This window comes from Eulemur rufifrons, chromosome 3 (assembly GCF_041146395.1).
Source record: "Eulemur rufifrons isolate Redbay chromosome 3, OSU_ERuf_1, whole genome shotgun sequence".
NCBI classification, from domain to species: Eukaryota; Metazoa; Chordata; class Mammalia; order Primates; family Lemuridae; genus Eulemur; species Eulemur rufifrons.
This window is the reverse complement of record NC_090985.1, coordinates 17943435-17957809: the sequence shown is the minus strand read 5'-3', so window position 1 is coordinate 17957809 and position 14375 is coordinate 17943435. Positions and strand designations below refer to the sequence as shown.

At 37.0% G+C, this 14375-nt stretch overlaps 1 protein-coding gene across 1 annotated transcript in view; it reads left to right on the top strand.

Annotated features, from left to right (window-relative positions):
• Positions 1 to 14375, top strand: part of TARS3 (threonyl-tRNA synthetase 3) — a 58109-nt gene that overhangs the window by 32876 nt on the left and 10858 nt on the right. The window contains exons 12-15 of the mRNA XM_069465804.1: positions 570 to 732; positions 5637 to 5774; positions 9386 to 9463; positions 9547 to 9647. Coding sequence (XP_069321905.1) covers positions 570 to 732; positions 5637 to 5774; positions 9386 to 9463; positions 9547 to 9647 — 480 coding nt within the window. The remainder of the gene's footprint in view (positions 1 to 569; positions 733 to 5636; positions 5775 to 9385; positions 9464 to 9546; positions 9648 to 14375) is intronic.

Here is a 14375-nt window from a genome sequence, read left to right as displayed (position 1 = left end):
GCAGAAAAGAAGTCTTTCATTCAACAGAGAACATTGGTTGAGTGCTTCCCATGCTTGGTGCTAGACGTGCAGAGGTGATTAAGACACAATTCATCCCCCCTCGTGGAGCTCATAAGCAGAGTGGTCAGGGACAGATATGCAGACAATCAGTTATAAAAGAGTATGACCAGTGCCACAATGGTGGCACGTTCAAGGTGTTTTGGGAACCTGAGGAGAGACTGATAGCCTGTCTAGGGAAGTGTCCAGGAGGGCTTCTCTTAAGAAGTAGCTTTTGAAAGGAAGTATAAACAGTAAGTGGAGATTCACTGGGTGGATGAGGACAGGGAACAGCATTTCTGGGAAAATGCTTGTTAGGCAAGCTGATGTTAGACAAGGTTCTTTTTCAGAGTGCTGCAGTGATGTAAATACAGGATTCAATAATTCATAGAAAAAAAATTTTTTCCCTGGTGATCTAAGAGCCATAAGGAGTTTACAAATCTTGAGGCTTAATTATGATTTCTTAATATATAGATAATTACTTTATCTTTTCTGTGCTATGTAAAAGCTGTGTGTTATTTCATCTTTCCTAGTCTGATGTTTGCCCATCGTCCACGATCTTGGAGGGAAATGCCTATTAGATTTGCTGATTTTGGAGTTCTGCATAGAAATGAACTGTCAGGGACTTTGAGTGGCTTGACCCGAGTCAGGCGCTTCCAGCAGGATGATGCTCACATCTTTTGCACCATGGAGCAGGTAAACAGTCATATAGGGGAAGCACGTCACAAATTCCGTGTGTTGCCCTGAACACATTTCATGGTTTTTCAGAGTTGCTGTAAAATAAGATGTTTGGTCAAGTCTCTGAGGTCTCGTTCAGCTCTAATATCTTGTGATTTTCTAAATTGGGTCAATAGATCAATAATCTCTTGACATGCAATTTTTTATTTTTTCATTTGGCTTCCTCCAATTATTTTATTAACTTAAATTCCATTAAGTGGAATATTTTAAAGGATTTGGTGGAATTTTTGATGTTTTCTTTTTCAATATTGCCTAGAATTTAAAGTTTACTTTTTAGGTTTTTGTGTTAATTCAAATTAAAATTATCATGCAAAGGTTCACTATCAAACAATTTGACTTAATTGACATTTATATAACAACAGCAGAATGTACATTCTTTGAAAGTATACATAGAATATTTAGACAGACCATATTCTAAGCCAAAAAACAAGTCTTAGTAAATTTAAAGGGATTCAATTAAAATAAAATGTTCTCTGACCACAGTGAAATTAAAACAGAAATCAGTAACAGAAAGCTATTTGGAAAATCTCCAAATATGGGTAAAGTAGATAATATACTTCTAAATAATCCCTGGGCCAAAGAAGAAATCTAGAGGGAAATTAGAAAATATTATATAGAAATGAAAATGAAAATGCACACATCAAAATTTAAGTGGTAGTTGGAGAGGTATTTATAGCACTGAATTCTTTCATTAGAAAAGAAGGGTTTCAAATCAATGACCTCAGCTTCTACTTAAGAAACTAGAAAAAGAAGAACAAAAGACATCCAATGTAAGCAGAAGAAGGAAGAACAGAGCATAAATCATTAAAATAGAAAAAAGAAAAATAGAGAATATCAAGAAAAACTCAAGGCTGGTTCTCTGAGAAGATCAATAAAATTGGTAAACTTTTGGTCAGACTGATTAGGGGAAGAAGAGAAGACACAAATTTTAAATATTAGGAATGAGACTGGTATCATCACTAGAGATTCTTTGCTATAAAAAAGCTACATAGTTCATAAAAGCAATTTTATGAACAACTTTATGCTAATACATTTGACAACTTAGATGAAATGACAAAACCTTGAAAGACACATACTCCCAAACGTTACTCAGGAAGAAACAGATAATCAGAGCAACGCTGTGTGTATTAAATTGATAATTAAAAACCTTGCCACAAAGAAAACTCAAGGCCCAGAGGACTTTCCTGATAAGTTCTACTAAACATTTAAAGAAGAAATAGTACCAATTCTAGGCAAACTCTCCCAGAAAACCAAAGAGGAAGAAATCCTTACCAACTCAGTCTCTGAGGCTAACATTGTCCTGATACAAAAACAAGACAATGACATTACAAGAAAACTACAGACCAATATCCCTCATGAGCATAAAGTCAAAAATTCTAAACAAAAATTTTGCAAATCAAATCCAATAAAATTTTTAAAGGAATAGTACATCTTTACCAGATGGCTGTATCCCAGGAATTGAAGGTTGGTTTAACATTAGAAAATAAATTATTGTAATTCCTCATATTTACAAACTCACACAAAAAAAGAAAAAAACGTATGATCATCCTGATAAATGCAGGAAAAAGCAATTTTCAAAATCCAACATCCATTTCTCATAAAAACTCTCAGAAACTAGGAATGGAAGGGAACCTGATAAAAGGCTTCTATGAAAAATCTACCACTAACATCATAACAGTGAAAGTCTGAACACTTTACCCTTAAGATCAGGAACAAGGTAAAGATGTCTACTGTCATGACTTCCACTAATCATTGTACTGGAGGTTCTCTGGTGTGATGAGGCAAGTAAGAAATAAAAACCATCTAGATTGGAAAGAAAGAATTAAAACTCTTATAGATGACATCATTGGTGTAGAAATCAGATGGAATCTATAAAAAGCTGTTAGAACTAATAAGTGAATTTAGAAAAATTGTAGTATGGAATATAAATATATGAAAACCATTTGTATTTATATTTACTAGCAATGAACTGTTGGAATTAAAAATAAAAAACAATCATTTACAATAACATCAAAAATATGATCAAATTCAGAGATAAATCTGACAAATACGTTGCCATGGACTGAGTTCTATCTCTCAAGATTCATATGTTGAAGCCTAAGCCTCAGTGTGATAGCACTTGGAGATGGGGCTTTGGGGAAGTAATTGGGTTTAGACGAGATCACGAATGTGTGGCCCTCATGATGGGATTAATGTCCTTATAAGCAACACCAGAGAGCTTCCTTTCTCTTTCTTCGCTATGTGAGGACATGGTGAGAAGGCAGCCATCTGCAAGCCAAGAAGAAAGCCCTCGCTAGGGAACTGAATCATCTGCAATTTGATCCTGGTTTTTCCAGCCTCCAGAACTGTGGGAAACATGTTTCTGTTGTTCAAGCCACACATATACACAGTCTATGTAGTATATTGTTCTGGCAGCCCAAGCTGCCTAAGACATATATGCATGACCTATACAGTGGAAACTATAAAACATTGCTGAGATAAATTAAAGATAGGGCCTAAATAAATGGGGAGATATATCTCGTTCATGGATTTGAAGACTAAATATTATTAAAATGTCAGTTCTTCCCAAATTGATACAAAGAGTCAATGCTATCACAATCAGTACCCAAGCAGAACAGACTCTTAAATTAGAAATGGACAAGCTGATTCTAAAATTCATATGGCACTGGGCATAATGGTGTGCACCTGTAGCCCCAGCTATGTGGGAGGCTGAAGGAGCAGGATCCCTTGAGCTGGTGAGTTCGAGGCTGTAGCGCGTTATGATCACACCTGTGAAAGAGCCACTACACTCCAGCTTGGGCAACATAGTGGGACCCCATCTCAAAAAAAGTAAATTTAAAAAAGTAACAGGATGGAAAAATATATTATGCGAACATTATCAAAGGAAGAAAGAGTGGCTATATTAATATCAGATAAAGTAGACTTCAAGAAAATTGCCAGAGACAGAAAAGGCTATTACATAATGATAAAAGGGTCAATCCACCACAAAGACAGAGCAATCCTGAATGTGTAGGTGCCGTACAACAGAGCTGCAAAATATGTGAAGCAGAACCAGATAGAACTGAAAGGAGAAATTAACAAATCCACAATTATTAGCTGGAAAACTTCAACACTCCTCTCTCAACAATTGGTAGAATAACTAGACACAAAATCAGCAAGGATATAGAAGAACTCAACACCACCATCAACCAATAGAACCTCATTGATATTTATAGAACACCCAACAACAGCAGAATATACATTCTGTTCAAGTGCCCACAAACCATATATACCAAGAAGGATCATATTCTGGACCATAAAACAAAGCTCAACAAATTTAAAATAATCAAAACCATATAGTGTTTTCTCTGACCACTGTGGAATTAAAGTAGAAATCAATAACAGGATGATAACAGGAAAATCCATGACGCCTATTGATCACTCTCCCTAAATATATTATTACTTCCTGAATAATTTCATTCATCCTGAATTCCCAGCATCCAGCACAATGCTTAACACATGGGCAGTTACTACCTGTTTGTATTAGGCAGGGTTCTCCAGAGAAACAGAATCAATAGGATATACAGATGTACGAGAGGAGATTTATTATGGGAATTGGCTTATGTGATTATGGAGGCTGGGAAGCCCCACAATATGCCATCTGCAAGCTGGAGAAGCAGGAAAGCTGATAATGTAACTCTCAGTCTGAGGCCAGTGGTCTGAGGCTGGGGGTGGGGCGAGTGGAGGAGGGGCTGGTACGAGTCCCAGAATCCGTAGGTCTGAGAACCAGGAGCTCCAATGCCCAAGGGCAGGAGAAGATAGACGTCCGAACTCAAAAAGAGAATTTGCCCTTCCTCTGCCTTTTCGTTCTGTTCAGGCCCTCAACCGATGAGGTGATGCCCACCCACATGGGTGAGGGTGGATCTTCTTTATTAAGTCCACTGATTCAAATGCTTACCTCTTGAAGAAACATCCTCACAGACACACCAAGAAAAAGTGTTTTATCAGCTATCTGGCATTTTTAGCCTGGTCAAGTTGATCCTCAAAGTTAACCATCACACTGTTGATGAAGGATAAGAACTCTTTTATGAAAAAAACAGAAATGAAAGGATAGATATTTCTCAAACCCACCGAATTCCATGCATTCCAGTTGCTGCTCTCCAGTTCAAGCCACCATCATCTTGCTCTGAACAACTCCACCAGCTTCCTAAAGGGCCTCTCTTCTAATCTTGCCAATCCATATCACATACCCTGAAAGAACAAATTGGGTTGTGTTAATTTACTGGTAAAAAAAAAAAAAAATCCTTCATTGGCTCCCCATTATTCTCAGGCTCAAAAGTCTATACATTACCCTGGCTTTCAAGGCACTTAATTTTCTCTGGCCCTTGCCTGCCTCTAAGCTGGTCACCCACCACCCTCCCCTGCCTGCCCATCTTCCCATCTTACACAGCTCCCTGACTCCCTCTGCTCCTCTGTCCTCTGAGCCTTCACAGTGTTTCCTGGGCTCGTAGAGCTCCTGCCGTACTGCCCCATGGAGAACTCTTCCTTATCCTGGCTGCAGCTCGGTCTCACTCCTCTGGGCAGCCCCTTCTCACCCCTCCTCTCCTGTGTGGCGCTGCCTTTTCACGGCCTGGTGTCCTTGCCTGCTTCTTTCTGCATCCCCTGCACAGGACAGGAGCCTCTGGCAGCCTGCATGGGCCTGGCACCCAGATGAAGATTCAAGTAAGGACTGGAGGGACAGCCAAAACAGTGTCATCAACTGTTCTCCATTAAAAACATACTTTATTTCTGGCTGACATGGAAGAACTTTTTTATTTTTTAAAATGTCATAAATGAATTTAATTTGATACTCTATTTGAATATTTCATTTACTCTAATTTCAGATTGAAGAAGAAATAAAGGGGTGTTTGCAGTTTTTGCAATCTGTTTACTCAACTTTTGGCTTCTCCTTCCAATTAAACCTGTCAACAAGGCCTGAAAACTTCCTAGGAGAGAGTGAGATGTGGGATGAAGCTGAAAAGGTAAGGAGAAACAAAGTGCTTACCCTTCAGTTTTGTTGATATGGAAAGGCCCTGAGAGACTACATAATAGTTGTATATCTCTATTGAGCACATGTGATGTTTTGATACAGGCATACAATGTGAATTAATCAAATCAGGGTAATTGGGGCATCCACCACCTCAGGCATTTAACATTTCTTTGTGTTAGGAACATTCCAATTCCACTCTTTTAGTTATTTAAAAATATACCATAACTGGCCGGGCGCGGTGGCTCACGCCTGTAATCCTAGCACTCTGGGAGGCCGAGGTGGGCGGATCGTTTGAGCTCAGGAGTTCGAGACCAGCCTGAGCAAGAGCGAGACCCCGTCTCTACTAAAAATAGAAAGAAATTATATGGACAGCTAAAAATATATACAGAAAAAATTAGCCGGGCATGGTGGTGCATGCCTGTGGTCCCAGCTACTCGGGAGGCTGAGACAGGAGGATCCCTTGAGCTCAGGAGTTTGAGGTTGCTGTGAGCTAGGCTGACGCCACGGCACTCACTCTAGCCTGGGCAACAGAGTGAGACTCTGTCTCAAAAAAAATAAATAAATAAAAATAAAATAAAATAAAATAAAAATATACCATAACTTATTGTTGATTAGAGTCACTTTGTTTTGTTATCAAATATTGTTCATTCTAACTATCTATGTTTTTGCACTCATTAACCATCCCCACTTTATCCCCCCTCCCTGCTACCCTTCTCACCCTCTGGTGACCATCATTCTACTCTCTGTCTCCATGAGATCAATCATTTCTAATATATATTTCCCCCATATGAGTGAGAACATGTGAGATTTGTCTTTCTGTACTTGACTTGTTTCACTTAACATAATGTTCTCCAGTTCTATCCATGTTGTTGCAAATGACAGGATTTCATTCTTTCTTGTGTCTATATGATATTTCATCATGTACATGTACCACAATTTCTTTATCCATTCATCTTTTGATGGATACTTAGGTTGAATAGTGCTGTAGTAAACATGGGAGTGCAGATGTCTTTTTGATATACTGAAATTCCTCTCTTTTAGATATATTCCCAGCAGTGGGATTGCTGGGTAATATGATAATTCTATTTTTAGTTTTTTGAGGGACCTCTATACTGTTCTCCATAGTGGTTGCACTAATTTACATTCCCACCAACAGTGTACAAGGGTTCCCCCTTCTCACATCCTCACCAGAATTCATTATTGCCTGGGTCTTTTTGATAAAATCTGTTTTGACTGGGGTAAGATAATATCTTACTGTAGTTTTGATTTGCATTTTTCTGATGACTAATGACATTGAGCATTTAGAAATGAGGATGGTCCAGACATCTGCTCTGCCCGTCAGTCCTCCCCTTCCTGGAATATAGTATTCCCCCCTTATCCACAGGGGATAAGACCCCCGGTGGATGTCTGAAACTGCAGATAGTACCAAACCCAATTGGTGTCAACTGGGACACATTTCTGTTTACGTCTTCTACCCACAAATGTAACGTCTTTTCCATCTTAACTAAGCACTTATCATGCACTGTGGCTGGAACTTTTGCAGTTTGAGGTGTGACAGCAAAACTAGCACTAATTTCTTTTTCTTTCTTCACAAGTTCATGGATAGAAGATTTGTTCTTACTGTAGACCTTAGCAACCTCAGCATAGGAATTTTTTCTTTCCTTATTAAGTTGAGAACTTTCACCTTTGCACTTAAAGGAAGTACTTTATGGCTTCTTTTTGGCATATCTTTGGCCAGCCTCGCTACTCTTGCACTTTGGGGCCATTATTAAGTAAAACCAGGGTCACTTGAACACAAGCACTGCAGTACTGCGACAGTGAATCTGATAACCGAGACAGATACCAAGGGATTGACGGGCAGGGAGCACAGACAGCATGGAGACACTGAGCAAAGAGGATTCTCATCCCAGGGGGGACGGTGTGAGATTTTATTCTACTACTTGGAAGAGCACACAATTTAAAACTTATGGTTTGCTTATTTCTGGAAGTTCCCATCTAATATTTTTGGACCACAGTTAACCATGGGTAACTGAAACCATGGAAAATAAAACCTCAGATAAGAGGTAACTACTGAATTGGCGAAAGCTGAACACACATATCACAAGAAATAAGAATCAGAGAAACACTATATCAATAGTGTAACAATTATCTTAATGTTATTAAAGGTACAAAGGCCAGGCAGAGGCTGTGTAGAAGCAGTTTAGTCTTGAGGTCTAAATATTGGGCCTTCTCCCCACTGCCCCATGCTCTTCCTAAATTCTTCCATGTCCGTGGCATGGAGGAAGAAAGTCAGATGAGATGGCCTGCCCCAGGAAAAATGCTGACTCAGTTTACCTGCCAGCCACTTGGAAGTAGGAAGAGGACACAAAGCTCAGCTCTGGGGCCACTTTGCCCACTTTCAGATTTTATCTCCACAAAGTGATTTATAGAAGATCTCTAAACATCAGGATCAAGCACAAAATGGTGATGACGATGGTGATACGGTGATAACACCTACTTCATAAGGTTATGGTTATCTTAAATGAAATAATTTACATGAGGTACTGGGCATAGTGCCAGGCACATGCAAGTGCCCAGTGGATGTTCAGTGTTGGTATCATCATCATCATCACTCCATTCATTTGGAACTGGGTCACGTGTGGTGGCTAAAAAGAGGTGGACCAGGTATGGGCCTGGCACGGGGAGGATGGGCTGAAAGTCTCACCGTTTGTGCTCTTTGTAAACTGCTGTAGCCAAGTAGTTTAGTAGCCAAGGCCAAGGTCATCCAGGGATGTGACTGTCCCATTAAGGAATGAATCTGCTTCCACTTTGGGGTGATTTCTCTCAAACAACTCTCCCTGATCTGGAATCAGTGGAATGAGCATTGAATATTTCATCTTCAGAAGTCTCTGAAAGGGTTTGAAAGAGACATACCTGACACAAATCTAAAGCTTTCTTCGCCTTGGCCTCTTAGCCTTGGCCGCTGCTTTTGGGCCCTCCTATCCCTGTGTCCTCCCAGGCCCAGTGAGAAGCAGTGACCTCTGCTTTATGTTCTTCTCCAAAACTTAGCCTTTCTTTGGCTTTTTAACTCTCTAGGAGCCCCCAGAATTCTCTCCATCACTGAGTTCCCTGCTGTAGCAGGGCTTCATTTTCTCTGGGAACATGTACCAATGCCTCTTCTCCTTTCAGAAACAGTAGGATGGGGGAGGGTGGCCTGTGAAGTGCCCTCTCTCACCTTAAGTAGAAAAGAAGTTATTTGGAACTCTCCCCAGGAGGCAGAAGCTGGTTAGTGGTAGGGCAGAGGGGGCTTGCATTGGAAGGTGGGCCAAAGCATCCCCTCCCTATGCTTACCTGGAATTTACTGGAACAATTTAGTATATTATCTTTTTTCTCCAATTAAAATGTATATGTTTCTTGAGAGCAAGTGCCACCTTAATCATCTTTATGTAGTCACTGCTCAATAATTTATAGAATGTAAAAGATGCTCAACAAATATATGTTGAACTAATATAGAATGTAATTAATATTTATAATAACTTTTGTGAGCTTTATGTCAAAAGAAGGTAAAATGTACAATCAAGTAGAAGTTTCAAGTGTTTTCTTCTTTTCTGAAAAAAAAAATAGCAACTGCAGAATAGCTTGATGGAATTTGGAGAACCATGGAAAATGAACCCAGGAGATGGAGCGTTTTATGGCCCTAAAGTAAGTAAACCATATGCTTCAAAAAAGTAAAATTTAAAAGAAAAATAAATACTGCCTCTAAGCAAACATCATTTAATTTACAGATTGATATAAAAATCAAGGATGCTATTGGCAGATACCATCAGTGTGCTACAATTCAGCTGGACTTCCAACTGCCTATTAGATTTAATCTCACATATGTTAGGTGAGTGATTGAACATGCTAAATAATATAGTGCTAATATCCTAATTATTTGTCATGTGAGCATTAGCAATACAAAAATAAACATCAGTGAATGTCTAGTATATGTGCAATATACGCAATATATATTTGTTTACTGCGTATAATCTAGGTGGGGTTCTGAGGCTGTGGTCTAGTGGGGGAAGGAAGATAAGTAAGCATATGATTAGGAATATGAACAAAATATCATGAAAACATGACCTAGGCTGCTAACTCTCCCTGAGGCGGATAGGGAAGACTTTACAAACTGCTGGCATTGGATCTATCTTGAGGATAAGATATTTGCCAGAAAAAGCAGAGGAACAAAAGGCAAATCAACAACTTCTTTATAAAAAAAAATTCTTTTAACACACAGTAAAATTGACTGTGTGTGTGTATATACAGTTGAATGAGTTTTAATCCATGTTTACAGAGCCATGACCACCTCCATAATTATGGATTCTATCATTCCAATAAACTCGCTTTGTGCTGAGACTTTGTAGTCACACTCTCCTCCTATCCCTAAACCCTGGCAACCATTAATATGTTCCCCATTGCTATAGTTTGCCTCCCAGAATGTCGTATAAAAGGAATTATGCAGTATGTAATCTTATGGGACTGGTTTCCTTCACCAGCATAATGCCTTGGAAGTTCATCCATGTTTTTGCATGTTATCAGTAGTTGGTTCTTTGTTATTGCTGACTAGTGTGCCAGTGTATGGATGCCCCACAATTTGCTTGTATAATCACTCTTTTAAGGATATTTGGGTTGCTTCCAGTTTTTTGGTGATTATGAATAGAGCTGCTATAAATATTAGTGTACAGGTTTTTGTATGAATGTAAGTTTTAATTTCTTTATGGTAAATACTTGGAAATGGGTCATATGATAAGTGTATTAATTTTGTAGAAACTGCCACATTGTTTTCTATAGTGTCTGTACCATTTTGCATTCTCACCAGCAATGTGAGAGAGTTCCAAGTGTTCCACATCCTTGCCAGCCCTTGGTATTGTCAGGTTGTTTGTTTGTTCTTAAGCCACTCTAATAGGTGTATATTAGGATTTCATTATGTTTTGATTTTGTATTTCTTTAGTGGCTAATGATAACATCTTTTCATGTGCTTATTTGCTATTCATATATCTTCTTTGGAAAATGTCTGCTCCGGTTTTTTACCCATTTTTTAATTGGGTCATTTTCTTACCATTGAGTTTTGAGAGTCCTTTATATATTCTAGATACAAGCCTTTTGATTTGTAAATATTTTCACCCAGTCTGTAGCTTGCTTTTTCATTTTATATAACATCTTGTTAACTTTCCCATTCATCTTGAGTTTTTAATTTCAATGAAGTTTAGTTTATAAATTTTTTTTATGAATTCTGCTTTTGGCATTATGTCTATAAACTCTGCCTAAGCACAGGTCATGAAGATTTTCTTCCATGTTTTACCTTAAAAGTTTTCTAGTTTTAAGTTTTACACTTAGATCTAAGATCTGATTTATTTTTTCTGTAGGATGTGCAGTTTAAGTCAGGATTCATTGTTTGCATCTAGATGTCTAATCTAACATGATTTGTTAAAAAGGCCATTCTTTCACCACTGACTTGCATTTATTCCTTTGTCAGAAATTAGGTTTTCTTGTCATGTGGGTCTGTTTCTAGATTTTCAATTCTGTTCTACTGGTCTATTGATTATCCCTTTGTCAATACCATACTGTCTTGATTACTGTAGTTTATATTAATAGTAAGTCTTAAAATTAGGTAATATAAATCCTTTACTCTTTTTCAGAATTGCTTTGGCTATTCTAATTCTTTTGCTTATAAAGATTTACAAAGAATTCCAGCGGCAATTTTGATTGGAATTGCATTAAATCTAGAGATTTAATTGCATTAAATCAGTTTGGATAATTCACATCTTAACTACATTAAGTATTCCAGTCCATGGCCTTCTTTGATTTCTTTCCTCAGTTTTTCTAGATTTCAGCATAGAAGTCCTGTACATATCTTGTTAGATGTATAAATAGATGTAGATATAGAAATATGCAATTGTTAAGTAAGTGGTATTCTTAATTTTCACATCCACATATTCATTGCTAGTATAAGGAACTATAGCAGATTTTTGTATATTGATCTTGTAGCCTGAGACTTTGCTAAACTCACTTATTAGTTCTGGGAAGTTTTTTTTTTTTTTTTTTTTTTTTGATAGAATTCCTGGGATTTTCTATGTAGATAATCAGGCCATCTGCAAATAGGAGCAGTATAACCCTTCATTTTTGACTTGTATGCTTTTTATTGCCTTCTCTTGCCTTATTGCACTGGCTAAAATTCCAGTATTATGTTGAGTAAGAGGTATGAGAGTAGACACCCTTGCCTTGTTCCCAGCCTTAGGAGAAAAGCAGACAGTTCTTCACCATTTAAGTACCGTATAATGTTAGCTGTAGTTCTTTTGTAGATACTTGTTATCAAATTAAAGAAGTCCCACTGTTTTCTTAGTTTTCTAAGTTTTTATCATGATTAGATATTGAATTTTGTTAAATTCTTTTTTTGTATCAGTTTATATGATCATGTGATTTCCCCCCCTCCCCCAGGCTGTTAATATGGTGAATTGCTGAACCAGTCTTATATTTCTGAGATAAAATCCACTTGGTCATGATGTGTCATTGGTTTTATGTATTACTAGATTCAATTTCCTAATAGTTTGTTGAGAATGTTTGCATGTATGTTCATGTGGGATATTGGTTTGTAGTTTTCTTTTCTTATACTGTCTTTGACTGATTTTATTATCTTAGTATGCTGCTCTCATAAAATGGGTTGGGAAGTGTTCCATCCCATTCTATTTTCTGGAAGAGATTATGTAGAATTGGTGTTATTTCTTTTTCAAATGTTTTGTGGAATTTACCATTGAAACTATCCAGTATTAGAGGTTTCCTTTTGGGAAGATTTTAAATTTTGAGTTCATTTTCTTGAATAGATAGTGGATAGTCGTGTTATCTATTTCTTCTTGGTTAAGTTTAGGTAATTTGTGCTTCTTAAGTAATTGATCCATTTGATCTAAGTTGTCAAAATTATATGCATAGAATTGCTCATAGTATTATCATATTATACTTACACTTTCTGTGGGGCCTATACTGGTATCTCCTCTTTCATTTGTAACATTAGTAATACGTGTCTTTTCTCTTTTTTTCTCTGTTGGTTTGGCTATAGATTTATCAATTGTATTAATCTTTCAGAGAACTGACTTTTAATTTCATTTTCTCTGTTTTTCTGTTTTCAATTTTACTGATTTCTGTTCTTTATTATTAATACTTCCTTTCGCTTGCTTTAGGTTTATTTTGCTCTTATTTTTCTGATTTTTTAAGATAAAAGCTTAGATTGTTGATTTGAGACCTGTCTCCTTTTCTAATATAATAATTTAATGCAGAAGCCTGCATTCTATAAAGGGCCAGATTGTTAATATTTTAGGCTTTGTGGGCCATACAGCCTTTATTGCAAATGCTCAACTCTATGATTGTAGTGGGAAGGCAGCCATAGAAAATATATAAACAAATGAATGTGGCTGTATTCCAATAAAACTTTATTTACAAAAACATGCCATAGTCTGGAATTGGCTCATAAACAATAATTTGATGACCCCGATTTTACATTGTCAATTTTTCTCTAAGTACTGCTTTAGATACATCCTATAACTTTTGATATCTTGTGTTTTCATTTTCATTCAGTTCAGAACATTTTCTAATTTCCCTTAAGACTTCCTCTTTGGATCATGGTTTATTTTGAAATGCATTATTTAATATCCAATGGTTTGATGGCTTACCAGTTATCTTTCTGTTATTTATTTCTAGTTCAGGTCCATTAGTGTCAGAAATTGTATTCTGTATGGTTTCAATTCTCTTAAATGTGTTAGGGTTTGAATGTTTCATATGTACTTGAAAAGAATGTGTGCACTTTCTGCTGTTGTTGGGTGTAATGTTTCGTAAAAGTGAGTTAGATCTTCTTGGTTAATGATGCTGTTCAGTTCTTCTATAACCTTACTGATTTTCTCTCTCCTTTTTCTACTGATGACTGAGAAAGGAGTGTTGAAGTCTACGATGGTAATGGTGGACTTGTAAATTTCTCCTTTCACTTCTTCCTTTCTGTATTTTGAAGTTCTGTTGTTAGGTGCATCATATTTAGGGTTTTTATTTCTTCTTGGTGAATTTACCCTTTTATCTCCATTATCATCACATAATGTCCCTTTTTATCCCTGGCATTCCTGCTCCAAAGTCTACTTTGTGTGATGCTAATATAGCCACTCCAGCTGTATTTTGATTAGTGTTTGCATGCATAGTATATCTGTATCTTTTTCCATCCTTTTGCTTTTAATATGCTTATGTCATTATATTCAAAGTGGGTTTCTTATAGACAACATATTGTGTCTTGTTTTTTAAAAAATCTGTTATGACAATCTGTCTTATAATTGGTGTGTTTAAACAACTTTTTAAAAATAAGCTTTCAATTTTGGAGTAATTTTAGATTTACAGAATTATAAAGGTATTATTGGGAGTTTCTGTATCTTCATCCAGTTTCCTGTACCTTCATCTGGTCTCCCCTAATGTTAGCATCTTACACAACCATGACACATTTGTCAAAACTAAGAAATTAACACTGGTACAATATTATTAACTGAACTGCAGGCTTTATTTCGATTTTACCAGTTTTTTCATTACTGTCCTTTTCCTATTCCAA